At 55.1% G+C, this 27,651-nt stretch overlaps 1 protein-coding gene across 3 annotated transcripts; it reads left to right on the top strand.

The window, feature by feature from the left end:
• The first annotated feature begins 16,742 nt into the window (after positions 1 to 16,742).
• Lfng (LFNG O-fucosylpeptide 3-beta-N-acetylglucosaminyltransferase) lies at positions 16,743 to 25,220 on the top strand. 3 transcript variants are annotated; one of them, NM_133393.2, is made up of 8 exons: positions 16,776 to 17,263; positions 21,252 to 21,300; positions 21,667 to 21,766; positions 21,890 to 22,043; positions 22,160 to 22,245; positions 22,582 to 22,747; positions 23,870 to 23,955; positions 24,088 to 24,795. In NM_133393.2, the coding sequence occupies exons 1-8, from the start codon at positions 16,835 to 16,837 to the stop codon at positions 24,152 to 24,154; spliced, it is 1,137 nt and encodes a 378-aa protein (NP_596884.1). In that variant the 5' UTR covers positions 16,776 to 16,834; the 3' UTR covers positions 24,155 to 24,795. The 3 variants fall into 3 exon arrangements, with proteins under 3 accessions (XP_063127094.1, NP_596884.1, XP_017453739.1); XM_017598250.3 differs by lacking the exon at positions 16,776 to 17,263 and adding an exon at positions 17,300 to 19,919 and having other exon boundaries at positions 24,088 to 25,220; XM_063271024.1 differs by lacking the exons at positions 22,582 to 22,747; positions 24,088 to 24,795 and having other exon boundaries at positions 16,743 to 17,263; positions 23,870 to 23,939.
• Positions 25,221 to 27,651: the final 2,431 nt, after the last annotated feature.

The raw sequence follows: 27,651 nt of genomic DNA, 5'->3' as shown, positions 1-27,651 counted from the left end.
AGTAGTGATCTTCACAGGATTCCTCAGGGACCCAGAAGCAGCTCTCCCCGTCCCCTCCTCTCCCCTCCCCTCCTTTTCCCTCCATACCCTAACATGGGAAGGGGCTATCAGCTGCCCTCCATGAGAAGGAGCTGTGAGGGAAGACAGAGGAGTTTCCCCAGCAGCGTGCGGGCAAGAGCAAGATTCCAACACTCTCTAGGAAACCAAAGAAGATTTCAACCTGGAAACTACCATGTTGGGGCCTGTGGTTCCCTCTGCTCTTCCTGTATGTCCTCAGCCAGCTGTGGAGGTAAGGAATGGTAGCCATCACAGTCCGGAGAGAATAGCAGACTTGGTCAAGGTTACACAGGAAGATCCCTCTGGTGTCTGCAGAATGCATGCATGGATAGATGGATGGTTGGATGGCTGGCTGGAAGGACGCGTGGGTGAGTTAGTATAAACACAAGTAACTGAAAAAGTGAATGAATGAATGTCCAGTGAGGGAGGGCTATGGCTTTCTTGGGTGTCCTCTCAGGTGGCAGAGGACAGACATTGCCTTTGGGCCCCCTCCCATGTGGTGGAGCCAGGCAGCCTCCCATGAGGCAAAGGCCTCTCTGGGGCCTTGGATCTGCTCTGTGTGTGTGGGCGTCTGGGCACAGAATGGAGCCAGTTTGCGAGTCAGAGCAGGCCCACACTTCGGGCCCACACTTCGGGAGCCTACACGGCTTCCCGCCCGTTGCATCTGGAAGTCCCCACCCTCAGGTATGCCTCCTGCTTCTCCCCGAGGCCAGCAGACCCTGTAGCAAGGACAGTGTAACCTTGGAGGAGGAGGGTCTGCTTCCTCTGAGCTTTGGTTTCTCAGCTCGAATCCTTGCTATGACAAAAGCAGACATGTGGGGCCTGGCTGGATTGGACCCAGGAACCCCACACAGACTTTGGTTTGCTAGAGAATAAGGCAGTCCAGTAGGACACAGATGAGGTGGGAAAAAGCTGGTCTCAAGCTCCTGCCCAGGTGTGGCTGATCCTGCACCCCTGAGGTGTGTGGGCCTCAGTCTCCGTGTCCTTCCGACATTCCCGGTTATGGTTGAAGACCCTGAGGCCTTGCCCTTATTCATAGTCATCCAGCACACTCCTAGCAAAGCTAAGTGTTGGTTTTTTTTTTTCCTTAAGCTGGGGATCTCATGTAACCTGGGCTTGCCTCTGGTTTGCTATATAGCCAAGGATGACCTTGGACTCGTGATCCTCCTGCCTCTACTCCCCAAATGCTAGACTTACAGGTGTTAGGTCACTACATCTGGTTTATGAGGTTCTGGGGATGAAACCCAGTGCTTTGTGCACGCTTGGCAAGCCCTCTACCAACCGAACCACATCCCCAGCCTGATTTAACCTTGATAGTGGGACTCCAAGAAGCATATGACTAAGACGCGGCCTCCCTGGAGCACTGAGATCCCGGATCAAACCCAAGGCAGGCAGGGATTCCACAGGAACAGCTTGATGGGTGTGGGGTCCATTCTCCTAACAATGGAGAGCTTTCCTTTACTACACAAAATAGGGTCATAACCCTGGTTCCACAAGGCAAAGAGAGTGACAGGGGACAGGGAGAACTCACTCTGGCAGGCATGGTGGCCCTGGGGGGTGGGGTAGGCACAGGGGTCGTGGGAAGGGGCCTCGGGGGATATTTCTGTGGATACACCTGGGCAGCCTCTCCTCTCTAGGGACTGAGAGATGGCGTCGGGTATGGCTGGGCTTACCTGCCGCCAGACGGCCACCCCACCTGTCCACTGTCCCCGAAGGCGGGGCCAGAGTCGCCTGTGGCCCCTGGGGAGTGACCTTCCCTGGTTCCTGGGCAAGAGGCAGAGGAACCGGCTGTGTGTGACACCTGAGCTTGCTGACCAGGCCTCCCAGGGGGCGACAGCCTGGGGGCTGGGAGGCCAAGCAAAGACTGGTTCCCACAGCTTCCCCAGACAAAGCCACGGAAGAATCGGGTCAGCAGGTGGTGGGGCGAACTGCGGCTTGAGCCTACCCAAGCCACATCTGCTGGACGAGGGTCTTGAGACCTCTAGGCCAAAGAACACTGAATGGGGCTGTGGCTCAGTTACTAGCGTGCTTGCCTAGTGTGCACGGAGCCTGGCGTCCCAGTCACAACATCTCATAAACGAGGCAGAGGAGGGCACCCCTGTAATGAGTGAGATGGGAGATGAACCACGTTAAGCCCCGCATGGATAAATCTGCTGCCCCTGAAGTCACCGTTCGACTGCTGGGACATTCCCAGGGAATCTGTCCTCACTCCTGAAGACTAGTGGACCCTGCTCAACCCTCATGCCTGGACTTGAGGTGTGAGAAGGCAGAGTCCTCAGCAGGTCTGAAGGGAAGGGTCATGTCATGCATAAATTTGTTTCTTAAATCAGGCTGGTCTCAGTGACCAGGGGCGCAGGGACATTTAATCTATCTGCCGTCTGGGGTGTGAGAGCAGGTCAACAGGCAGGGCCTCTGAGTTGGGACTCCAACCTGCACTGTGAGGGGTGCTGTCTACACCAGTCTCCCACAGGAGAAGATGTCACCCCTGATTCCTGAGGCAGGAGAGCTAGCTTAGCACTGAGGGAATGGCTGGCCTCTCAGGACCTGTCTTGTTGATGCTTTTCTCTTGTTTTTTTGTTTGTTTGTGTTTGTTTTGTTTTGTTGGTTTCGAGACAGGGTTTCTCTGTGTACTCTCCTGGCTATCCTAAAACTCCTCTGTAGATCAGGCTACCCTCAAAATCACAGAGACTCATCTGCCTCTGCCTCTCGAGGCTGAGACTAAAGGCAGCCTTCCACAGCTGAGAGGGGCCACTCCACGGACTTAAGCCAAGGTTCAGGTTTTACCTCCTTATTAGTCCAGGAGAGCTAAGGGTCACTGCAGGACAGGTCTGGGCTAATGAGGACTCTTGCCCTATTGTAGAATCTCAAGCTAGGCTGGGGAAAGGATCTGTCTCCATGCAGCCCAGACAGCTTGAGTATGTGCATACAGGGGACAAGCACACTCCTGCACACAGGCAAATCACATGTGCAGCCTCCCAGCTCAGCACGTCTAACAGGTTCACACACATATGCATGAGCACAGGAGTAGAGGAAGCACGAGTCTACAGACACCTGCTCAGCCTTCCACACTGAACGTGTGCTTACCATTAGAGGCGCATCTCCACCAGACTCCCAGGTTCCTGTAACTATCCCGGCATGTCCTACAAGTGGCTAATATCAGTGCTCGCTTCTGCTCCCATAACTATCCCAATTTAGAACTTGGACAATGTAGGTCAGTAATAGGTCAGTACCTGCCTGGAATCCCCCAGTGAGGGGCTGGGGTGTGGCTCAGTGGTAGAGCCCCTGTCTGGAATCCCCCAGTGAGGGGCTGAGGGCGTGGCTTAGTGGTAGAGCCCCTGCCTAGAATCCCCCAGTGAGGGGCTGGGGTGTGGCTCAGTGATAGAGCCCCTGTCTGGAATCCCCCAGTGAGGGGCTGGGGTGTGACTCAGTGGTAGGGTGCAAGGCCCTAGGTTCCATACTCAAACTTAACTTGTTTCTGTTGTGTGTGTGTGTGTGAGAGAGAGAGAAAGAGAGAGAGAGAGAGAGAGAGAGAGAGAGAGAGAGAGAGAGAGAGAGCCAGCCAGCTGGGCTCTCCATGAGGCCAACAAGCTGGTCTTCTTCTTTTTTTTCTTTTTCTTTTCTTTTCTTTTTTCGGAGCTGGGGACCAAACCCAGGGCCTTGCGCTTGCTACAAGCTGGTCTTCTATCTTCTATCTGCAGCTGGGCTGGGAAAGATGGCTTTGCTATCTAAGCAGACATGGTGGGTAGGTAGGGACATTGACAGAGCAAAAAACGCTGAAGAGTCTTGAGATCAGAGAAGCAGGACTGAGCCCTGTCAGGGTTTCTCCACACCACTGTGTAGGTTGCACACTGGCCAAGGCCACACACTGGATGTCCAGCGTTATAACCGTGGGAAGCCACAAAGAGGCCACTCCTTCCCCAAAAATCAGGGTCCCTGGGCAATAGACAAAGTCTGTGACAGACCTGGGGGTCCATGTCTTTCTCTGGGCTCACTCTGGCTGTGAGTGTTGCTCTCATCCCTGGCCATGCAAACAGCTTAGAGGATGCTGGGACCCAGTTTGAAGTCTAGGCTCCAGGGGCCAAGCTCTGTCTGGCTGGGAGGCCTTGGTTCCCAGGCCATCTCAATGGCCACACAACAGGGGTCCCCGGGGAGGGAACCTAATCTTGGGCTATTGAAGACCTGAAAGCCATAGTCCCTGCCCCAGCAGGCAGACGTGCCTGCCTGCCCCACCTGGGACACCTGATCCTCCATTGGACCTGCCTCAAAGAGGGACACTGTCCCCCCAGGGTCTCCTGCCCCCAGGCACAGACAAGGAGAGAAACTGGGTCACAGGGATAGGATAACAGTAAAGGCTGTATTGGATGAGACAGGAGGGAGGGGTGGCCCAATATGAGACAAAGCACTGAGGATGGGGTAGTCTGGAAGAAGAGCTTCTGGATTTTGGGGTGACATAGTCATAAAATGGCTAACGTGAGGCCCGAGAGAAACGAGACTCACACAACAGATCATGCTGTAGAATGGACTGGGGAGTCAGTCAGACCTATGCCCAGCCACTTTCAAACATGGTCCCAAGATGTACAATTTCTGTGTATGTCCTCGGGCAGGTCCTTCCTTTCTAGCCCCACTCTTCTCATCTGTGAAATGGGACTTTAGCCCCAATGCTCTTGGGTACCTTGTGCATCTGCAGGGAAAGATCCTATCCAGGAAACTCTTCTCTGTGTTTGGGCAGCTGCCACTATCACGTCCCAGATGTACGCAGGGCAGGACAGGGGACAGCAGTAAAGGGTGGACAGAGGAGTAGGTCAAACCCAGAATTGCTGCAGGAGGCAGAAACTGAGTAGGGAGACAGAGCCTTCCTGGTAGAGGTAAAGTGTGGAGTGGAAAGATTCCAGAAGACAGGTAGGGAGGCCAAGTCTGGGCTTTTGGGCAGCAAATAAAATTGGAAGGTCACAATGGCTTCCCAAAGAGGGGGAAGACCAGAGCCCATCTCTAGGGTCCCAGAGTCAGCCTTCCTCGTTCACCAAAGCCCACCGCACCCTGGCTCAGAATAAAAAATGAGAGAAGCTGGTCACAGGCCAAACATGGAAGACTGGTCCAGAGAGAAGCATGAGTTATAACAGCAGAGTAGCTTCAGCTACGGTTAGAGACTCTAGGGCATCAAGACATTTGCCAGGAGCAGGCGAGGGACCATTAGGCACCTAGGAGAGCCAGATCTCTCCACCACGCCACATGAACTGTCTCGAATGACCCCTGAGGTGGCCTTCCCTCCCCCCACAGCATCTGAAAACATCACCTTGCCTCTTCGCCTGCTTCCTCTGGTGTGTATGTGCAGTGCCAGCTGCCACCCCCACGTGCCAGCTGAGGTCCACCTTCCCTCCAGGTGTACCAGACAGAAGACAGGGGAACTCTCTAGGATCCAACCCTCTACTGGGGCATAGTGTGTGTGCGTGCGTGCATGTGTGTGTGTGTGTGTGTGTGTGTGCGTGCGTGCGTATGTACAGCCACACCCAGGTACGTTTGAGACGCCTCCACTCGTGCTGTTATGACCCAGGTTGGCTCACTTCCCTCTATGACCTTCTCTGGTTTCCTTATTTATAAAATGAGGCGAGGGGAGGGAGGACCTCTACCTTCCTGCTCCTGGTGCCTCAGGATCCCACCTCCCACCCCCCCATCCTGGAGCTTGCAAAGCAGAAGAGGTACTTAATCCTGTGGTGTGGTGATGTGAGGGGCTACCAGAAGCTGGGCCCACCAGTGTTAGGAGGCAGGAGCTGTGAGGAGGTCCTTGTATTAGGCAGGAGGGGGCCCAGGAGCTGAAGCTGGCAAGTCTGAGGCCCAGTTCCGTCTGTGGCTGTGGCTTGTGTCAATACGCGCCTTCCTGTTTTGGAGATTAAACCTTTAGCTGAGCCAACAGCTGCACCAGGCCCCTCCCATCCCTGGGTCCTCAGCGTGCGCCACCTGGAAGCCCTGGGGGTGCCAGGGATAGGTGGGGGATGGCTCTGTCACTTCTGTCCTCTGCAAGCCCTTGTTTAGACCCTCAAGCGACCTGGCTCCTGTCCCAGCGTCCCTAATCCATCAAGGCCATTACCTGCGGAAGCCCCCAGTGCGATCCTTCCGCTCTTGGCGGCCACATGTCCTGACTGCAGCTACATCCTCTGCCCTCCAATGACCTCCTGCGAGAAGGCCAGAGAAAGCGAGCAGGCCTCCTAGGACTACACTGTCGGGCACATGCCCAGCTCATGAGGAACCAGGCACGCCAGGAAAGCCACCCTGGAGAGTCCCTGAAGGGCGGCCCACCACTTCTCAGCAGCTGCATTGTGGGTGAGACTTTGTGGGATGCCACGTCCTGTAAGACCTGGGTGGTTTATCAGCACCCTGGTTTCTCCTCAGTGCTCAGCACACGTCTATTTCTCTTGAGCTGTCCTTGCTTATTGTTGCCATGTTTGTGAGGGTCTGTGAGGAGGTCCTTGCACTAGGCAGGAGGGAGCCTGGATGCTGAGGGATTCTAGGCAGGGGCTCTACCACTAAACCAGACCCCCAGCCCCTCACTGGAGGATTCTAGGCAGGGGTTCTACCACTAAACCACACCCCCAGCCCCTCACTGGGGGATTCTAGGCAGGGACTCTACCACTGAGCCACGCCCCCAGCCCTTCACTGGGGGATTCTAGGCAGGGGCTCTACCACTGAGCCACGCCCCCAGCCCCTCACTGGGGGATTCTAGGCAGAGGCTCTACCACTGAGCCACGCCCCCAGCCCCTCACTGGGGGATTCTAGGCAGGGGCTCTACCACTGAGCCACACCTCCAGCTCTCTAATCACTGTTTTATTTTGAGGCAGAATCTTACTGTTTCCCAAACTGGCAACCCTCCTGCCTCCATCTGTCAAGTAACTGGAATGTCAGCTTTTCACCACTAGGCCCAGCTTTGTTCACCTTCCTAAGGATGGGACAGGAATGGCATCCAAGAGCGTCCAAGCTAGTGTGGAAAGGGCTGGGGGGCGCTCCATGCCAGGATGACAACAACAGCCCCAAAGAGACAAGGTACCAGCACGGCATCAGAGAATTAGTGACAGACTCTGTTTACTTCTTGTTTTCCTGTTGGCCTGACCGACCACTCATGCTCCCTCCGGCTTCACCCACTCATCCATCATAGTCCCTGACTTTTCCCTTTTCTCAGCTTTGCTTGGCACGGGTGAATTGATTTAGCTTTCTTATTTGCTGGTGTGCATGTGTGTGTGTGTGCGCGCGTGAGTGCGTGCGTTCATCTGGGAGTTCATGTGTGGAGAATGGCCATCTATATCAGGTATCTTTCTCTACCCCTCAGCACCTTACTTTTTGAGACAGGATTTCTCACTAAGCCTAGCTTACCAGTTCGGCTGGAGGAGCTGATCATCGAGCTCCCAGGGACCCACCTGCCCACTCTCCTAGCCTCAAGATTACAGGTGAGCTGTAGGCCACCATACATGGCTAGGGATCTGGATTAAAGCTCATATGCTTCCATGCCACCTCCTTGGCTCCTATTAACTCCAATATCGGGTCTCCAGATGTACCCCCAGGCTATCCTAAAATTTGAAGCAATCTTTTTGCTTCAGATTTCCCGAGTGATGGGCTAGCCTCACCACCAGTATGAACCATTGTTCTTGGTGTGGTGAATTGAAAAAAATATGTTTTTTTCTTCAATCTCTTTACTTGTGTACATGTGTGTGCCTAGCATGTGTATGCCTAGCATGTGTGCCTAGCATGTGTAGTATGAATGTGGAGGACAACTTGCAGGAGTCAGTTTTTCCTCCCACCATGTTGGTCCAGCAATCAAACTCAGGTCCTCAAGCTTGGCAGCAAGCACTTTAACCCACTGAGCCATCTTGTTGACCCAGCATGGGGACTAGATACTATGGGCAGGCGGAGGGATCCTGTCCTGTGTTGAGGGGTTATGTGAGGGTAGCACCCAATGGGAGAGAAATCTAGGATGAGCAGGAGCCTAAAGTTCAGGCTCGTGATGCTACCTGAGAGTAGGGAGCTACAGCGGGTGTATAAGCCCAAGTGTGGTGCAGCAGTTGACATACATGAAGAATCCTGTGAGTCCATGTTAGTCAGTCATCCCGAACCTCTAGGTTTGTTGTGCCCTTGGAGTCTTAAGCCAGAGAAAGCTGGGCGGGGCTTGGAGACTGCCTGGACCAGCTTTTGTTTTCTCTCCTTGCTTCCTTAGGAGGCATTAGGCAAAGGTAGAGTCTAGTCTTGCAGGAGTATGTACACTGTAGGAGTAGGCATTGCCAGGTGGCTCAGAGATTCACTGAGGGAGGGGACAGGAGGTTCCAGGGTGGCAGAGACCAGCTGAGGTTAGCATGGAAGGAAAACGGGCTTCTGAATCTCCCCGCCCAACCCCCCCATCCCCCGTCTCTCTTTAGCAAGCTCCACTTTGTTCCTTGCTGTCTGTAGAGCCTATGGGTCAGTGGGTTTTTATTTAAGGTGATTTGGATCCTGGACATCTAACAACAAATGCCAAGACACAGTTTTGGTTACCATAATTGAGCAGAAATGTGTTGGGGCTATAGCTCAGTGAACTCCTGCCTAGAATCCCCCAGTGAGGGCTGGGGTGTGGCTCAGTGGTAGAGCCCCTGCCTAGAATTCCCCAGTGAGGGGCTGGGGGTGTGGCTCAGTGGTAGAGCCCCTGCCTAGAATCCCCCAGTGAGAGGCTGGGGCGTGGCTCAGTGGTAGAGCCCCTGCCTAAAATCCTCCAGTGAGAGGCTGGGGTCGTGGCTCAGTGGTAGAGTCCCTGCCTAGAATCCCCCAAGGAGGGGCTGGGGGTATGGCTCAGTGGTAGAGCCCCTGCCTAGGATCCCCCAGTGTGGGGCTGGGGTGTGGCTCAGTGGTAGAGCCCCTGCCTAGAATCCCCCAGTGAGGGGCTGGGGTGAGGTTCAGTGGTAGAGCCCCTGCCTAGAATCCCCCAGTGAGGGGCTGGTTGTGTGGGTCAATGGTAGAGCACAAGCCTAGAATCCCCCAGAGGCTCATTGTTAGAGTATTTATTTAGCTACATTGAGGGCTTAAATTCAACCCCTCTATTTAGAACTACTAAATAATATACAAATCAAATAAAATAAAATAAAGGAGGAGAAGCATCAGACTACTTTCCTGAGGAAGAGCTGACAGGCAGGGAGACAGAGACGCCATCCTTCAGTAAGCAGTGTCCCACTCGAGACTCTGACCTCTGCTACCACAACCAGGCCAGAGCCTCCTCCCACTGTTTTTGGGATCCCATCCCACTGCTTTGGCATGGGGTCACGACCAGGAGGCTCCAGAACCACCGGGCCCACCCCTGCCTGCATGTGGCAGCTGCACAAGCTGGCCATTCTTGAAGAAACAAAGGCTGACTGGGTTGTGGTGGCTCTGGCATCTCCCTGGAAGGGGTCTGGCCTCTGCAGGATGTCAGGAAGTGGGTCTGGGTGGTGGTCAAACTCTGTCACTGGGTATCACAAATCACATTAAGGCGGCCCTCACGTGATCACAGGGAGCTCAATGATAAGTTTAGGCAGGGACAGTTCAGCTCCCAGGCAGATGAGTTCTCCCCTCCTATTCCCTCCCAACCCCTGGCTTTGAGACAGACCCTCGGAAGCCTGTGTGAGTAGCTGTGGTACTGTTCTCTGTGTAGAGCACCTGGGACCTAGTACTGGTCCCATCTACCTCCTTGAGATCTGTGTCCTGGGCCAGCTCAGAGGTTAGTAGGTGGTCCTGATGCACCTTATTCCTGGGACCCATGGTTTGGAGGACAGCGGCAACAGAATGACTCCTCATTCCCACAGCATGTGTGCATGTGTGCTCTCCCAGCTGCCACCTGTCCATTAATTTAGTCACGGGCCGAGCCTTGGTGGTCTCTGCTCTCATAGAATGTGGCACCTTCACAAATATATCCATACATCTTTCCTGGTGTCTGTCTATCCACCCACACCGTTTAAACATCCTCTCACTCATCCATCCATCCATCCATCCATCCATCCATCCATCCATCCATCTGTCCATCCATCTGTCCATCCATCCATCCATCCATCCATCCATCCATCCGTCCATCCATCTGTCCATCCATCCATCCATCCATCCATCCATCCATCCATCCATCCATCCATCCGACATCCCATCTGTCCCTCCATCCTCCCACCCACCCACCTACACCATTTAAACACCCTTCCATCCAGCAGACTGCCCGTCCATGCATTTATCCCTTTATCCGTTTGTCCGTCCACCCACTTAACCTACCTACCCGTCCCATCCATTCCATTCCATTCACCTCCCCACTCCATCCATTCTCCCATCACCGAATTGCCCATTTATCTACTCACACATCCACCCATCCTCCCACCCGTCTAGCCAACCCATTCACGCACCCACAGTCTGTCTGTCCATCCTCCACCCCTGTGCAGCGTGCTCATTGAGCCTACTTTGTGGCAGACCTGGATGAGGAGAAAAATGTTACCGCCTTCTGGGAGAATGGCAGGTAAACAGGCTATTCTTGTCTACGCAGTCAGTACCAAGATGAGGCATGAAGAGGGGTGGGAAAGGGAAACCATTTAGGGCTTCTCAGGGTACCCCAAAGAGTGCCCCCTGAACCTTGGCCCAGCCACTTAGTCAAAGGAACCAGGCTCAAACCCACACTGGGGTTCAGGATCAATCAAGCAACTGAGTCCATTGAACTGTGCCTGCAAGCACCAGAGTGGAAGGCACCAGCCATGTCCCTATTACAGAGTAGAGTGAAGCCCTCAGCCTGCAGAGAGCCAGGAACTGGCCCAGGACCACACAGAATGTGGGCAGTGGTGAGGGGTGCGGGGCAGAGCGGGCAGATGGGTGGATCTGGATGGGGCGGCTGTCTCTTGCAGCTGGAGTCTGTCTAATCTGTTCTTGGGTAGTGCCCACCCCAGTTGATGGGAATCAGCTGCTGTGTTAATTCTACCCTTGTCTCCCTCCACCCCTGTGCCCCTGCCCTCCCCCTTTCCCCTCTGGAGCTGGCTGTGCTGAGCTTCTAGTCAACCCCATCCCTTCTCCCTCCGCCAGGAGTGACAGAACCTTCTGCACTGTGCCTCATTGGGCCGTTTTGACTGAACCCCGTCTCCGGTGTATGTGTTTTTTTTAAAAAGAAGTCCCAGACCTACCACATTGTGCTGCCTTGCCATGACTTCAGGGACACTTCTATCCTTGTGCATGTATGTATGTATGTATGTATGTATGTATGTATGTATGTATGTATGCATGCATGGCACACAGGCACACATGTGTGCCAATTAAGGCTGGAGTCTCAACCTCAGACTTTGCTTTTGTTTTTTGTTTTTCTTTCATTTGAATTTTAGATTTCTTTTTTTTTTTTTTTTTTTTTCGGAGCTGGGGACCGAACCCAGGGCCTTGCACTTGCTAGGCAAGTGCTCTACCACTGAGCTAAATTCCCAACCCCGATTTATTTATTATTTATGTGAGTACACTGTAGCTGTCTTCAGACACACCAGAAGAGGGTATCGGATCTCATTACAGACGGCTGCGAGCCACCATGTGGTTGCTGGGATTTGAACTCAGGACCTCTGGAAGAGCAGTCAGTGCTCTTAACCGCTGAGCCATCTCTCCAGCCCAATGTGTAGCCCAGGTTGGCCTCAAATTCGTGATCTTCCTGTCTCTGCCTCCTTCAGCAAATCCTACCAGCGTGTGCTACAACTGGCTTGTATTGTTTTGAGACAGGGTCTCTCACTGGCCTGATTCAATTCAACAGGTAAGCAAGGGCGGCTGCCAGTGAGCCCCAGGAAGCTGCTTGTCTCTAACTCCCCAGTGCTATGATTATAAGCACACACCACTATGCCCGGGTTTTTAGGTGACAACTGGAGATTGAACTGAGGTCCCTGTGCTTGCACAGTAAACACTGCCAACTGAGCTATGTCCTCTGCCCCCTACTTTTGGTTTTTTGAAATGGGATTTCATGTCCCTGAGGTTGGCCTTAAACTCTTGCGTCTCTTGCTTCTGCCTTTTAAGTGCTGGGATCACAGGTGTGCACCACCATGCCCAGCCTCCCTGGCCTCTGTTGCCCTGCTAAGGGAGGCTGGTTCCCAGGCTGCCCACTCTAAGCAGTGGTGGGTGTAGGCTGCTTTGGATGGCTTCCTGCTGAGTTAATGGTTCACTTATTTGGTCTCCATAGATCTTCCCAGGACCCTGCATGGGAGGGCAGTCTACTGCTGGGGCCTCAAGACACCAGGAGGAAGGTGGTAGGCAGATGGCCTGTTCTACCATTCTCAGGAGATTAGAGGGAAAAGGGACAGTCCTGTATCCTCAGGACTTCGTGGGTTTGACTTGAACTGGAGATCCCTGGCTCAGTCTGTACAGGGTGCTGTAATCACTGGGGATAGCTCAATTCTTCAGTCCATCAGTTTCAACCAGGGACTGGCAGAGTGATTCGGGATGTAAAAACTACACCTTGAGTCTGAGGGCCAGGCTGGCACTCTTACCTGCTCTGCCACAAAAAGTCAGGGGACCCAACCCTGTCCCCGTTGTCAGTAAATACGGAAGAATTAATTTTGGTCGCTTGAAATGAAAGCTGTGACTCAGGGCTTATTAGGAGACATCAAACACACAGGACTCAAATCCTGCTCAGTGAGTGTGGGGTAAAAAGTTTATATATGGGTTCAGATTATAGAGGAGGAAAGGTGACATGGAAAATAAAGGGACCAAGGGGGGGGAAAGTACCCACAAGAGTCAGAAAGACAACTGTGGATGTCTCAGTATGCCTCCTGGCATGACAGGTAAATAGAGTTTCTCTGGAATGCACATGGTGATATGATGGCCAGATCCTGGATGGTCTCTTGGTCTCATCTGTCTCTCCCTTTCTTTGCTTTTTCCAGACAGGGTTTTTCTATGTAGTCCCCAGCTGTCCTGGAACCCTCTATATAGACCAGGTTGGCCTTAAATTCTGAAATCTGCCTGCCTCTGCCTCCCAAGTGCTGGGATTAAAGGTGTGTATGGCCACACTGGGCCTGCTCTCCAGCTTCAAGGTCAGCAAAATTCCAGGACTGTAAGGAAAAGGAATAAAACTCAGGCCCCAAGAACTCACAGCCTCAAGAGGGGGCGGTGAGCTAGGAGTTTGGCTTAGCAGTAAAGCACTTGCCTAGGATTCCTCAGTGAGGGACTGGGAAGTGGCTCAGTGGTAGAGCCCCTGCCTGGAATCCCCCAGTGAGGGGCTGGGGGCGTGGCTCAGTGGTAGAGCCCCTGCCTAGAATCCCCCAGTGAGGGGCTGGGGCATGGCTCAGTGGTAGAGCCCCTGCCTAGAATCCCCCAGTGAGGGGCTGGGGGCGTGGCTCAGTGGTAGAGCCCCTGCCTAGAATCCCCCAGTGAGGGGCTGGGGGCGTGGCTCAGTGGTAGAGCCCCTGCCTAGAATCCCCAGTGAGGGGCTGGGGGCGTGGCTCAGTGGTAGAGCCCCTGCCTAGAATCCCCCAGTGAGGGGCTGGGGGTGTGGCTCAGTGGTAGAGCCCCTGCCTGGAATCCCCCAGTGAGGGGCTGGGAACATGGCTCAGTTTAAAATGTTCACTGTGCTCCTGCCTGGACCTGAGCTCTAGGATTTCCCTTCCTAGAACATTTTCTGAGGACCCTAGGGGCTTCCTGAATATCCAGGTTTTCCCTTTTCAGCACCTCATTTCCTGTCCTGGGATGAGTGCCCTACCCTTCCATGCCCAGTGGGTCGCTGCAGGGAGCTTTAGTGTCTAAGGTAAGGGGTACCCCAGGCTAGAGCTCAGTGCAGGAAGCAATCGGGAAGCTAGCTAGTCATGTCTCCCTCTGGTCTTCAGACCTCAAGGAGTAACCACGAAATTCCAATCTCCTGACAGCAAAGGAACTGAATCACTCTTGCCAGAGCCTGCAGCCCCCCAAGAATGCTGTAAGGCTTTGACCTGCCATTCTCAGATCAGCAGCCACAGCCGGGTTCCTCACTCCCCTTCAGCAAAGCTTCGTGTACATGGCTGCCTGGGTCTCCCCTGCACAGCTGTTCTGTGCACGCACACTGCACCAGCCCCTCTCCAAGCATCAGGTTGCTTTCTTTAGGGGAACATGAGGACTTGGTGGTAGGGGCTTGAGGGAGGCCCAGGCTTGGGATGGAGGCCCTCAGAGACTGACATCAGATAGGTGTGGAAGGAAGATATAGGTATTCCCTGTTTCTTCTCCTGCCCTCACAGACTTGATGAGTTCCCATTAAGGAATCTTCCCTTTGGTTTACATTGAAGCCATGCAGAAAGTTAGGGTGCTTGAGCTGTTGGGAAATTAAGACATTGTGTGTATGTGTGTGTCCCTGTGTGTGTGTGTGTGTGTGTGTGTGTGTGTGTGTGTGTGTGTGTGTGTGTCTGTGTGTGTGTGTTGGGGGCGGGGGTAGGAGCACTACAAGACCTGTGGTTACCAAGACAATCTTCACAGGTGATGGCAGGGAGCCATGGTAGAGTCTCTTCTGAGGGTGCCGGGGAGGGAGGGAAGGAGAGAGAGGTGTCCGAGCAGGTACTTTGTAGAGAAGGAGACCGCCAAGTGGTCCAGGAGGACTCAGGGAGGGAGCCTCAGACTTAAAAGTACTTGGACGTCATATAGATAGTTGTTGGTGTGAACGGATCAGCCTCTGAGGCTGAGGCTGGAAGGGGGGGGGGGAAGGGGTTTATGTTTGAAGAGCAGTCCAGCAAGGAGCAGGTAGGACTTTTTTCCTTGTCCTTGAGGGACTGGGCTCTGGCAGGAGAGGGAGGGGTTTATAGCAGGAGGTGACGCCATGGGAGACTTGTCACTAGGGCACAGCCAGCACCATCTGCTTAGGCATCTGCCTACCAGAGGTGGTGCTTTCTAATTACCTGGGGGGAGGGGTCAGGAAGAAGCCTGGGAACCACCATATCCCACTCCCTCCCACCACAGAGGGGTTGTGTTGTCCCACAGGGCCCTCAGAGCAAATGGACAAAAAATCCACTCTTGGGGTGGGGTGAGAGGGTGGTGGAGGAGACTGGTTACACATCAATCCAATGTCATTTTATTTTATTTTTGAGATAGGGTCTCATGTAGCTCCGGTCCGACTCAAACTATTTGTGGAGGAAGATCTCAATCTCTTACTCTACCAAGTGCTGGTCTTATCAGCGCCGGCTACCATCCCAGCTTTTATTTGGTGCGTGAGGGAATCGAGGCATCACCCACGCTGGGCAAGCACTTTACCAACTCTGCCAGATGAGCTACATTTCAGGCTCCTTTTTTCACACGGTAGCAGTGGCTGACCCGATATTCACTATATAACTCAGGCTGCCTTTAAATGCTCAGCGATCTTCCAGCCTGTTACATGGGCTGTCGTGTCTATCTTTTTTTTGAAAAGAATTTCGTTGAAAACAGGTGTGAATATGTCCGCGCGCGCGCGCGGGAGCGTGTTGCTCAGGCCAAATTGCACGTGTGGAGGTTAGAGAACAGCATACTGTTGATTCTTTCTGACCATGTGGGTCCTGGGAATTAATCTCAAATCCAGAGCCTAGGTGGCAGTTGCCTTTATCTACTGAACCAGTCGCTACAGTAAGTCTTTACCTAATCCAGTCTGATGCCTTCTTTTAACATTCTAAGAGAGGGACTGTGACATTTAAGAGAGTGTAGTAGAGAAATAACCAGAAATGGTACTTCGGTCTCAATTATAAATGCTAGGGAGTCGGCGACAGAAGGAACAGTGGTTTATCCGTGGTGGCAGGGTGGGCTCAGACTTCCTTTGAAGGGGGACGCGGAAACTGAAGCCAACCAGACAGAGCCAACCAGGCGGAGAGCCGCCCCCAGCTGCGCTCCCGGAAGATGCGGCAGGCAGGCTTGGGCTCGGACCCTGCTCCTACTCCGGGGGACCCCTGGCCATTTCCGGACCCGCAGCTTCTCACCCTACCATTAGGCGCGCATTCTTGCCGCCCCCGCTCGTGCTAGGCGCAGGCAAGGCCCCCGCCCGTGGGAAGGGGGCCGTGTGCCGGGGAGGCGGGGCTGGGATGGCTCACAGCTGGGTCACATCTGGTCGGAGTGCGGAGGAACCAAATGGAACAGAAGGTAGCCTTTCATCCCGCGAGGGAAGAGGCTGTCCGAGTGTCTCCTCGCTACGGGGCGCCTGAGGTTTTCGGGGACCAACCCTCCCCATTTAGGAACATGATGCCAAAACAGACCTACCTGGAGGAGGGGGTTAGGACGGACCGACGGAGGGACATAGAATTTGGTCACTGATACCTTCTTGCCTGAACCTCAGGTCCACACCTATGACATAAGTATCAGTAAGGGCAGCCCAAAATTAATCGCTCAGGACACTCTGCTGGCTACCACTTTGGCTCGGTCAGCACGGTCCCCAGGGAAGGAAGCCCGCTCGGGAACAGGAAATGCACAGTGAGAAGCCAAGGATGTCGCTCGCGGAGGAGCACTGGCTCTATCACCCAGGTCCCAGCGCCGGGGGCGCGTCCCTCCACGTGCAGCCGTGGCAGGCGTTGGTCAGCCTGGGTGTCGCCCAGAGCAGCTCCGGAGGGTTACTCGGCGCGAGCGGGACAGGCTCGTGCACAAAGGGGGCGGGTGCCGTGGGTGACCCAGCTGGGTGGTTCCCAGCCCCGGGTCCGTGTCCCACGTGGGAACTAGAGATCGCCCTAGAGGTTACGCCTCAAGGCTAGCAGCCAATAAGCGCGTGGGGGCGTGGCGGACAGGGGAGGTTTAAGAGCGCGTGAAGCGTGAGGCGCGCAGCTGGACCGGGAGCCTCAGACTGCCTGGCCGGTTGGCACTGGGGCGATATTACGTTCGGCCGCCGGCCACCATGCTCCAGCGCTGCGGCCGGCGCCTACTGCTGGCGCTGGTGGGTGCGCTGCTGGCTTGTCTCCTGGTGCTCACCGCCGACCCGCCGCCAACTCCGGTGCCCGCTGAGCGCGGAAGGCGCGCGCTGCGTAGCCTGGCGGGCTCCTCTGGGGCGGCTCCGGGTCCAGGGTCCAGGGCGGCCGTGGATCCCGGAGTCCTCGTCCGCGAGGTGCACAGCCTTTCCGAGTACTTCAGTCTACTCACCCGCGCGCGCAGAGACGCCGATCCACCGCCCGGGGTCGCTTCTCGCCAGGGCGACGGCCATCCGCGTCCCCCCGCCGAGGTTCTGTCCCCTCGCGATGTCTTCATCGCCGTCAAGACCACCAGAAAGTTTCACCGCGCGCGGCTTGACCTGCTGTTCGAGACCTGGATCTCGCGCCACAAGGAGATGGTGAGACCCCGCGTGGCCTGGGCAGGAGGATGAAGTGGGGATCCCCCTCTTGTCCAACTGGTGACTGATGATAGCGGCTCCGTCTGCATTAATAGCTTTGGGTCTATCTGGGAAACGATGACACCGATAAATCTCATTACAACCCCGGTGACTGCTGGGGCTCACTTTACTTAACAACCCTGGAAGTTTCCTTCCGTGTTGCCTAGCGTCACCCCAGCCATATGCTCTGTGTATGGAAGAGTAACCTCCAACTTCGGGTTGCCCTATGACGATTCTCCTAAACACTGGATTGAATGGCCATATTTGTTCCTAAACTTTTCCAAGCAAATTGGCTCAGCTCCATCCTGGGTCCCCTTCACCCTGAACGGAACCCTTCTTCCTGGGTGGAAGTGTGAGGGAGGACCACATCTGGTCCAGGCATAATGAAAGAAATGGGCGCTAGTTCTCCAGGCTTGCTCAGAACCCTGTCTTCAGTAGCTCAGCTCCCCCCCACCTCCCAGTTAGACCAACTTCATACACATAATAAAAAGACACACCCCACTTTGAAAATCTCCCTGGAGGCTACAACAGGACCGTTGGGGCGGGAGAGCAGAGTGCAGTGCGAGCGTGTGTGTGGAGGGGGGAGGGAAGGTTGGGTATTTGGTGTGACGATGAAGGCTTACTTTCCTTCCTGCTCCAGCCACAGTGAGCTGGGGCCATCAGTGAGCCAAGCTTGGCTAGACCCTTGTTTTAGGACAGAGTGGAGGTTAAGAGGACAAGCTCCTATCTAGTCTTCGTCAGAGAGGGCCCCTGAGAACCCCATGGTAGCCTCCTGAGAATGAGGCATCCCTTTCCCAGGGGCTCAGCAGGCCTTCGGGAGGGGGCAGCGGGGGGCCATGGGTTTTGTTTGGCTGCGGTGCCGTTAGGATTCCCAGCGCTAGGCTGCTCTCACGCCGGCCCCTTGGGCAAGGCAACAAAGCCCCTTTCTCCAGCCGAGAAAGGCGTCGGCCTCTTGTGTACAGCTATGCGCTCCATGGGAACCGTTGGCTGGCGTGCTGGCCACTCAGGTTGCCTGGTGATGAGGGGGCCTCTGTGTCCTCCCCCCAACCCTGAATGACAGCCCTCGTGGGGCACGATCCCTGAGCCAGGGCACTCCCCCACGCCTTCGTTCAGCCTTCCTACTGTGTGATATTGGATAGCATCTATCCCCCTCTGGGCCACCATCGGTTCTGAGAAACTCACGTTTGGGGATTTGGGAGCTTAGTCCAGCACAGAGGACTCAAAAACAAGTCTCAGTTTGACTATGTGGCCTGGTGAAAAGCATAGGGTCTTTTTGACCCTCTCTCCCTCTCAAAAGGGAAACACTGTCTTTCTAACGAGGTAGTATAAAGCAGACTCCCAGCAGTCATTCAGAGGAAGGGTCTCCATTACCCAGAAAGGGCTGCATTTGCCCCCATGCTCACCTCCTGTGCACATGACAGGCAAAGGCCCCCTCTTCTGTGCTATGAGCAAGGTCCTTGGAACCTGTAGCAAAGGGCCTGCCCTCTTGTCCAGGGTGGCTACAGTCTGATGAAAGGTGAGAGAGGCTGCATTAGCTTCGGTTGGGTATAAATGGAAGGAAGGAGGGCTTCCTGGAGGAGGATGCTCCATCTGCTCAGAGTCCTATGGTTTGGGAAGGGCAATTTTGGCATCGGGCATGATTGTGGGGTTGTGCAAAAACCCAGGCAGGCTTGGAGAGGTGGAGAGACTGGTCAGTGAGGGACAGGCAGAGCGCCTGGCCTCTGGCCCGCTTGCTCCTCCCCCACCTCTAAGGAGCGCGCCAGGCTGCAGGCTGCCACAGCCACAGCCACAATGGCTGGGGCAGAACTTGGCATCCTGTGTTTCTTTGAATCTCGGTTCCGGGAACAATGCAGCTTCCTGTGTCTCTCCCCCACCCCCTTGCTTGCCCTTACCAACTCTGCTGCCCCCTCTGCCCGGCCCGGCCTCTTTAGGGGAAGTTGGCAGGATGGGGAGAGAATGAGAGATCTGGGTCTTCCATAACTTATTCCTGAGTTTGGCCGCAGGCTAGCATTCTCTCTAGTCTCTTTACTGTATACCAAGTTCTGAGAAGATGGTACTCACCTCCCAGGGACACTTGGGAGAGGAGAGTCTGTCCCTAGCACTTGGCTCTGCACAGGCAAACTGTTGTGCCCATTTTACAGAGTTTCCCGGGACTGACTGATACCCACAGGTACCCCTGCCCCCCCCCCCTCTCCTGACTGCCTTGTATTGGAGAGACAGCCGGCAGAATACCCACACACCCCACACTCCGCCTCTCCGTTCTCTGGGCCTCCTTACCACCCTCCCCAACCCCCAACTGAACAAAGGTGACTTTAATCTCCGTAGCCTTGGGCTGGGTTTTTAGGACACCATCGAAGCGCGGGAGAACAGGCCTCTCTTGATCTCATTAAGAAAGCATTTTCCTTTTAATCCAGCAGCAGCGTCTGCACAGGCCGGCCCGCTGTACCTCCCACGGCATTCCTGGGCTAAGATGCTGGGGTGCAGAGGGGGGGGGAGGTGGATGCGAGTCTGTGCGTGTGGGCTGCCCCGGGTGTCTGCAGAGACCTGGAAGGAGCGGTGCATACTTGAAGATGATATAGATCCCACTTTTTGCTCTCCTGACGCGGGCCTCACTGGGGTGAGCATCTGGGCATGCGGTCAGCCCGGGTAAAGGAATAGGGCTGCTCAAGGCATGGTGTGCTACTGCTTCAGGCCTAGGGTAGTTAGTTCCTTGGGTGGCTGGGCCCATGCTGACCTCCAGGTTTTCGTGCATACACCTAGGTTTCCTTGAGACCCTTTTGTGCGCAAAAGCAAAGTGAAGGCTGGCGGCTGTAGGGGAGCTTGCTGCCTCTGCAGCGAGCACCCCCCACCCGCCCTAGGGTTGCACTCTGCAATGCCAGGGTGCGGCAGGCGGCACGCGCTGGGCGGGCCGGCGGAGGAAGGAACATTCCTTCCCGTGTGCCGACGGGCCCAGGCGGGCGCCGGCAGCTCCTGGCCCCGCCCCGGCGCCCCCCTCCTCTTCCGCACTGCAATCCTGGCAGGGGGTGGCCCAGTGCCGGGCCAGGTGGAGTCTTGGCTGTGGCCCTGGGCAAGGCCTTCTGTGAGCTGGGAATTTTCCTCTCCGAAGCTGCACCGACTGCTTGCATGCCCTGCTGTAGGCCTGGGGAACAACAGTCCCTTTCCGCTACCACCGTGTTGACCACCGGTGATCTCCCAGAACCGGGCTGGCTGCTGTGGCTGGGGAAACCTGCTCTGTAGGATGCAGCAGGGAGACTGGGCTGGAGTAACGATGGCTTTACCCATACTCCTGTGCACAGGACCTCTTGCCCAGCCGGCCCAGTTAACCAGGCCAGCTGTATGGAAATGACAGCCCGGCCACTCCTGCTTAACTCGGCAGAGTTAAGGCTGGCCCAGCCCAGGACAAAGCTGGCGGACAATGGCTGGTGATTCATCCTCCCTCCGGGGCCCTTTGTCTGCCAGCCCTTGGCAGCGGCCCAGCAGAGGCCTTTGTCCCCGACCCGAGTGAGTGAGTGAGGCTCGGCTTCCCAAAGCCGACCTCCTCCTCCTGTCCCCCCACCCCAACCCACAGCTTGCAAAGCCTGCAGGCTGGGCGGGCTGTGTCAATAAGGGTGTGTGCCCTGCCAGGTGCACGGTTGGCGGGAGGGTTAGTGGAAGCCCGTTTACCTGGCCGGTGGGTGGGGCATCCCACCTGGCTCGTGCCTCCAGCTGCCGGTGGTGACCTTGGGCCCACCTGTCTGACGTTGGAGAGTGAGCCCACCTTCCCCAGCCATCCCAGCTGCCACACCCCCTGGGCACTCGAGCAGACAACGTGTGGAGAATTCAGGCAGTTCAGTGCAGGGGTGGGGGAGGAGTATAAACCTACAGCTGAGGGCATGCGAGGGTGCCTTGGCTATGGTCCTGGTATAGGGGACTTGGAGCTGAAGGCTCAAGATCCTGTCTCTTCTTCCAGACATTCATCTTCACGGACGGGGAGGATGAAGCTTTGGCCAAGCACACAGGTTGGTTCCAGGCTTGGGGGTGGGGTGGGGGTGGGAAGCTGACCCCAAGCAACTTCTTTCTCCGAGGCTGTGAGGTCACTGACTGACAGCCGGGCTTAGAGACCAGTTCTCGTGGCTTGTTTGCTTCGTGCCCCGCCCCACCACTCCCTGGGCCCCTGATTCTTATGTAGAGGAGACCCTTTCAGTCCTCTGGGAACCCTTTGAGTCCCGCTTAGCAGCAACAGGTGGCGCACTGGGGGAGGGGGGGGAAGATGGCTGAGTGAATGGGCAGGGGTGGCTACCCTGGGGCAGAGCTGGGCCGGGCAGGGGGTAAGGTCTGAGGCCTGTGCAGTCCAGGCCTACTCACGGCTTCCTGTCCACACACAGGCAATGTGGTACTCACCAACTGCTCTGCGGCCCACAGCCGCCAGGCGCTGTCTTGCAAGATGGCTGTGGAGTACGACCGTTTCATTGAGTCGGGGAAGAAGTGAGTTTCTACCTTTCCCACTGTGCCCCGTCTGTCCGTCCGTGCCTCCTTCCCTGGCAGCCTTGCAGTCCTCAACCTCCCATCTGCAGTTCCTGACAGCATCCCATCCCGCCTTGTGTTCAGGTGGTTCTGCCACGTGGACGATGACAACTACGTCAACCTCCGGGCACTGCTGCGGCTGCTGGCCAGCTATCCCCACACCCAAGACGTGTACATCGGCAAGCCCAGCCTGGACAGACCCATCCAGGCCACGGAGCGGATCAGCGAGCACAGAGTGGTGAGTGTCTCCCAGGGCTGTCTCCCAGGGTTTGCACACACCCTGAGGAGTTAGGGAGGGGCTGAGCCACCTTGGCCACCAGTAGTCCAATGACAACCTGTCGCTTTCACACCCAGAGACCTGTCCACTTTTGGTTTGCCACCGGAGGAGCTGGCTTCTGCATTAGCCGAGGACTGGCCCTAAAGATGGGCCCATGGGCCAGGTGAGTGTCCCCTGAATGTCTGCCATTACCCACAACACCAGAGTGTTCATTCAAGGTTCTGGGTTCTCTGCCGCAGGGTCTGGCTTGGGCTGTTCTCTCCCAGATGCCCACTCCTGTGCCTAGGCAGTGTGTCTTCACCACTCTCCCTACCTCTGCCCTGACTAGAGTGCCCTTGGTTGATAAACCTTTGGCATGGAAGGATGATGGTTCATGGCAGGGGCAGGGGCCAACGTGTACTCCCTCTTTTTGAACCCACTTCGGCAAGGTTGTGTCTACTCCTTGTCCAGCTGCTGGCTTCAGCCTCTGCTTACTGTCCCCCGGGCCCTTCCCTTGCAGTGGGGGACACTTCATGAGCACAGCAGAGCGCATCCGCCTCCCGGATGATTGCACCATTGGCTACATTGTGGAGGCTCTGCTGGGCGTGCCCCTCATCCGGAGTGGCCTCTTCCACTCGCACCTGGAGAACCTGCAGCAGGTGCCCACCACCGAGCTCCATGAACAGGTGCGCATGTGTCCCCCAGGCCTGGGGCCAAGCAGGGATCTCAACGGTTGAGGGACAGAAGGGAGAGGGTGCCGCCAAGGAAGGGAAAATTCTTTTTTTTTTTAAAGATTTATTTTTATGAGTATTTATATGAGTACACTGTTGCTGTCTTCATGCACAGAAGAGGGCATCTGATCCCATTACAGATGGTTGTGAGCCACCATGTGGTTGCTGGGATTTGAACTCAGGTCCTCTGGAAGAGCAGTTGATGCTCTTAACCACTGAGCCATCCCTGCAGCCCCAGGAAGGGACAATTCTTTTCTACTTATTTATTTATGTATTTATTGATTTATTTTGGTTTTCTGAGACAAGAGTTTCTCTGTTCAGCCCTAGCTGTCCGGAACTGTCTCTGTAGACCAGGCTGGGCTTGAACTCAGAGATCCACTTGACTCCGTCTCCGAGTGCTGGATTAAAGGCATGCACCACCACTACCAGGCTTATTTATATATTCTTAGATTATCGAAACAGGGCTTCACAATGTAGCCCAGGCTAGCCTTGATCCTCTTGCTACAGCCTCCCATAGGATGGGAATCAGTTGTGTGTCACCACACCCAATTCAGAGTCATTTAGTGGGGAGAGGGTGTATGTATGTTTTCATTTATTTATTTATTTATTTATTTGCTTACTTAGAGATAGGTCTCTTGTAGCCCAGGCTAGTCTTGAAGTTGATATGTAGTTGAGAATGACCTTGAATTCCTGATTCTCCTGGGCTAGGATTGCAGAAGTGCACCACCACACCCAGTTTGTGTAGCGCATGCCAGACAGGCACTCTCTCAGTTGAGCTAGCCCAGGGTCACTGTTTTAAATAGGGATATCAGAGATACCCCATTCTATGGCTGCTGGCCCACATGAGGTTACCCCAGTTTCACTCTCTAGCTCCTCAAAGAAAATAAAGTAAAACAGATTCTTCTAAGTTGTTGATCCTGTCCTCTGAGGGGACACTCCTGCTCTGTCTTGCTCGTGGTCGTGGGCCCCGCCATGGACTTCATCCCCGGGTGGGCAGAGCAGGTGTCCTTGGTCCCAGCAGGAATAGCCAGGCAGGGCTGTCACCTCTCCAGCATCATTCTGTTGCTTCCAATGCAGGTGACCCTGAGCTATGGCATGTTTGAAAACAAGCGGAACGCCGTGCACATCAAGGGACCCTTCTCAGTGGAGGCTGACCCTTCCAGGTAAGAACTTGCAGAGGGTCACCAAATACCCCCTTCTGGGGGGGGGACCCCCAGGAGCTCCATGGTTGGGACTGCCAGAGAGTGCATGGCACCCCCACCCCACACGGACCAGTCTTTACTCTGTCCCCACAGGTTCCGCTCTATCCACTGCCATCTGTACCCGGACACACCCTGGTGTCCCCGCACTGCCATCCTCTAGCAACCATGGTTGAGACCCTGTCCCTGGGTGCCCCTGGTATCCAAAGGGCCCAGGGACCCCTGTTGTATGTCCTGGCCTTGGTGTACGAGGCTCTTCAGGGCTCTGTGTATGTGCGTATGTCTATATTTGTGTGTTTGTGTGGCGTGCCCACCCATGTTGCAGACTGCTGGGCAGTCGTGTTCTTCAGGGAGTGGCAGGTCTGTCCCTAACTACTCTATACTCCAAGGGCAGTTCTGTGGGATCTGTGTTTGGATCTCTGCAGTGGGGGTGGGCGAGAGGACTCAGGGCTCCCGTCGGGTGTCCATGGGTACTGTCTTGTAGCACAGTCTCTTATGTTGGGGTGCTAGTGCCTACTGGAACCTTCCCTGTCAACTGAGCTGTACCCAGTGCTATGGAAGCTGGTTTGGTTCGTAAAAGGCCTGGGTCCCTCTGAGCTCTGGCCCAGAGGCTGCCTGTGGCCATTCTGGTGAATAGTGCTCCCCTCCTTGCCCTCCGGGGTGGGGGTGGTCTTCAGCCCCACCCTCTGATCTCCTATCTTTGTCTCCCACACCAGTGGGGTTCAGAGCTATGAATTTTATCTCCTCTCCAAAGTAGAGAGAAAGTCGCCCATAGTGGGTGTGTCTGTAAATATTGTGACAGTATTTTTTTACTGTGCTGTTTCTTGAAAGGGGAGGGGTGGGTGTGAAATGAGGGGGGGTGGTTGGTTGTTTTCTGGGATGGGCTGGAGAGGGTCTTATTTTATCTTTTCTGTGGATCAGAAAAAAGTGGAAGCCAGACAGGCTTGGTCTTTGGAAAGCTGGACCATGAGTGCCTTAGTACTGTATTTATGCCTTCCAGTATCTGGAATCCTGCTTCCCTCCCCCACCCTCCCCAGCACCCCAAGGCTCCCCTCATCCCGCCCCGCCCCAACCCCACTCCCACCCACCCCATGGGCTGTATTCTGTGTTCTTTTTGCAAAGACCTTAGCTAGGCAAGCTAACAATGATAAGGGAAAAGCTCTCAGGGAACTGATGTGTTGTTGCCATGGTGACGTCCTTCCTCTGAATAAAGGTGTTCTTTGCAGCAACCCAAGGGAGCCCTAGTCTTGCTTGGGAGTTGGGGCTAAGCCACCTGCCCATCAAGGAAACTCCAGGGGACACTCAGATGAGGGCAGGGGAGACCGGGTCGTGACATGGAGAAGGTAACTGGTAGGAGGAATCCAATAAGCTTACTACTTGGGAAGGAAACTTAGTGTTAAAATAGAGGAAGTATGATCAGCTCTGTGTAGATTTGTCTCTGATGGGTTGGCACCCTGCGGGGAGGTGGGGGTTGGACAGGGCTGACGGAGGTAGCTGCTTGATCAGGTCGTGCCCTGAGTCAACATCACTTGTGGCTATTGGGGGCTGGCTAGAGACCCATTTTGCAGACAGGAAAACTGAGGCTGAAAGCAGGCTAAATCAGGATGACCTAAGTCAGGCAGCCAGGCTGCTGAGATGGATGACCCCCTAGATCGTGGTTCCCTATCCACCCTGCCGACACTGCCTGGGCTCTCATCTGTCATGAGAAGCTTAGAGGTATCCTCTGAGAGTGGGCAGTACTCAGACGGCTCACTCATGGTTGGAGCTGAAGAGGACTCGGATCTTTCTGAGGCTCTTGAGGAGCCTTCCTCAAATTCAGCCATGGAGGGTGGCTGATCAGGGGGATTCCCTACCACACCGCCTTCCTGTGGTCTCCTTGTTTCCTTTACAGCAAGGCTTCTCGGAGCTGACAGACTAGCACTGCCCACTTGCTACCCCTCTGCAGGTGCCTCTCTGGCCTGACCCGGACTCGCCTGGGCTCCGTGTCCTCATTGCCTGCCACCCGTGTCCTTTGCCTCCTCCCCACACCATTTGATTAGAGATCTGCCCCTCCCCACCCCACCAGACATTGCTCACACAGTCTCGGGTTCAGCACCTCCATGTGGCCTGGAAATAGCTCTTGCCGGTAACTGCTCTTGTCTTGGGGGTGACTGGCCAGGGCCTGACCCCACTTTGCAGTTTGACTTTTTAAGGCCTGGGGCAGCTGCCTGCGCTGAGTTGGGGATCCTCAGTGGTGGCCATTGTCCTCAGCGTGCAGAGCCTGGTGGCAGTGGCTCAGGGCTCTACTTCTGGATGAGGAAACTGACATTTGCTAGGGAAAGGTCACAATGGAACAGTCTGCACACAGGCCGTGGGCCTCCTTCCTGCCTGGATGAGTCAGAGGCCTACTACCCTCTGCTCCGGTGTCACAAAGCCTCTTGTAGCTGGCATCAGCCTCCGCACAGACCTGGCAGCCATGGAGATGAGGTACGGCTACATTGATCTCATAGGCATGGAGTGGGAGCCCCAGCCAGGATGGGGTTCCCATTGGGATTGGAGCCAAAGGGCCTCATGGTGGCCCAAATGGCCCTGAGCCTGGAAGGACATAACCTAGCCAGGAGCAGGAGGAGAACCCAGTGAGGTGGCATACGTCTCTAACCTAGTATTCACAAGGCTGCTGAGGCAGGAGGATTGTGAGGATCATGACATCAGGGCCAGCATGGGTTACCAAGTGAGGTCTTGTTTCAAAAAAAAAAAATCACCTGAGAAATGGAAGCTAAGTAGGAAGGGCCCAGGAAGATATAGCCAGCGGCCTCAACTACTCCCAGGTATGGCGGGCCAGGAGAGTTTCTCCTCAGAAGGGAAGCAAGTTGACTTGATTGATGTTTTTCAAGACATTAATATTTCTCAAGACAGGGTTTCTCCGTGTAGCCCTGGCTGTCCCGGAACTCACTCTGTAGACCAGGTTGGTCTCGAACTCAGATTCACCTGCTTCTGCCTCCCAAGTGTTAGGATTAAAGGCACACACCACCAATGAGGGTCTAAGCAAAGGGCCCTCTTCTCTGGTCAGCCAGATGTCCTGTCCCAAACCGCTCATCACTGTGGGGCTTTCAAAAATTTATAAAATGCTAGGTACCCTGATGCCTCATACCTGTAAATGTCAGCAATTGAGAGGCAGAGGCAGGAGGATTGCTAAGAGTTCAAGGCCAGCCTAGGTTACCTACTGAACGATGCTCCTCCCCTCCCCAGTCCCTAGTAAAACTAAAACTGCAAATGCAAGCCATAGGGTGTCCGGGAGGGTGCAGAGGTAGGGAGGTCCCCAGCTTCCTCTCGTGCTGAGTGGTCAGGACTAGCTGAGCTGAGTCTGGGAGAGGGTGGCAGGGTAGGGTTGAAGTTTTCAACTTCCCTCTCTGAACTTCCCTCCCCACTGGGGTCAGCAGGGCTGACTTCCTGGAAGAGGGGCCTCACTGCTGGATCCGGAAGGCCCAAACCGCAGCATAAGAGCAAAAGTCAGCATGTGTCTGTGGGTGCTCCAGTTTGGCACAGCCCAGACAAAGGCACCCCAGGGTGGGGTTTTGAGGGACCGGGTTAGAGAAGGCTGGGAAGGGTAATGAACAAAGGAACTGAGCCTTCCATCCCTCCCTGGACCTCTGATAGCAGAAGTCAGAGCCTGCTGGGCGG

The sequence above is a fragment of the Rattus norvegicus genome, chromosome 12, assembly GCF_036323735.1.
Source record: "Rattus norvegicus strain BN/NHsdMcwi chromosome 12, GRCr8, whole genome shotgun sequence".
NCBI classification, from domain to species: domain Eukaryota; kingdom Metazoa; phylum Chordata; class Mammalia; order Rodentia; family Muridae; genus Rattus; species Rattus norvegicus.
The sequence above is the reverse complement of the archived record's forward strand: the minus strand, read 5'-3'. Positions and strand labels throughout refer to the sequence as shown.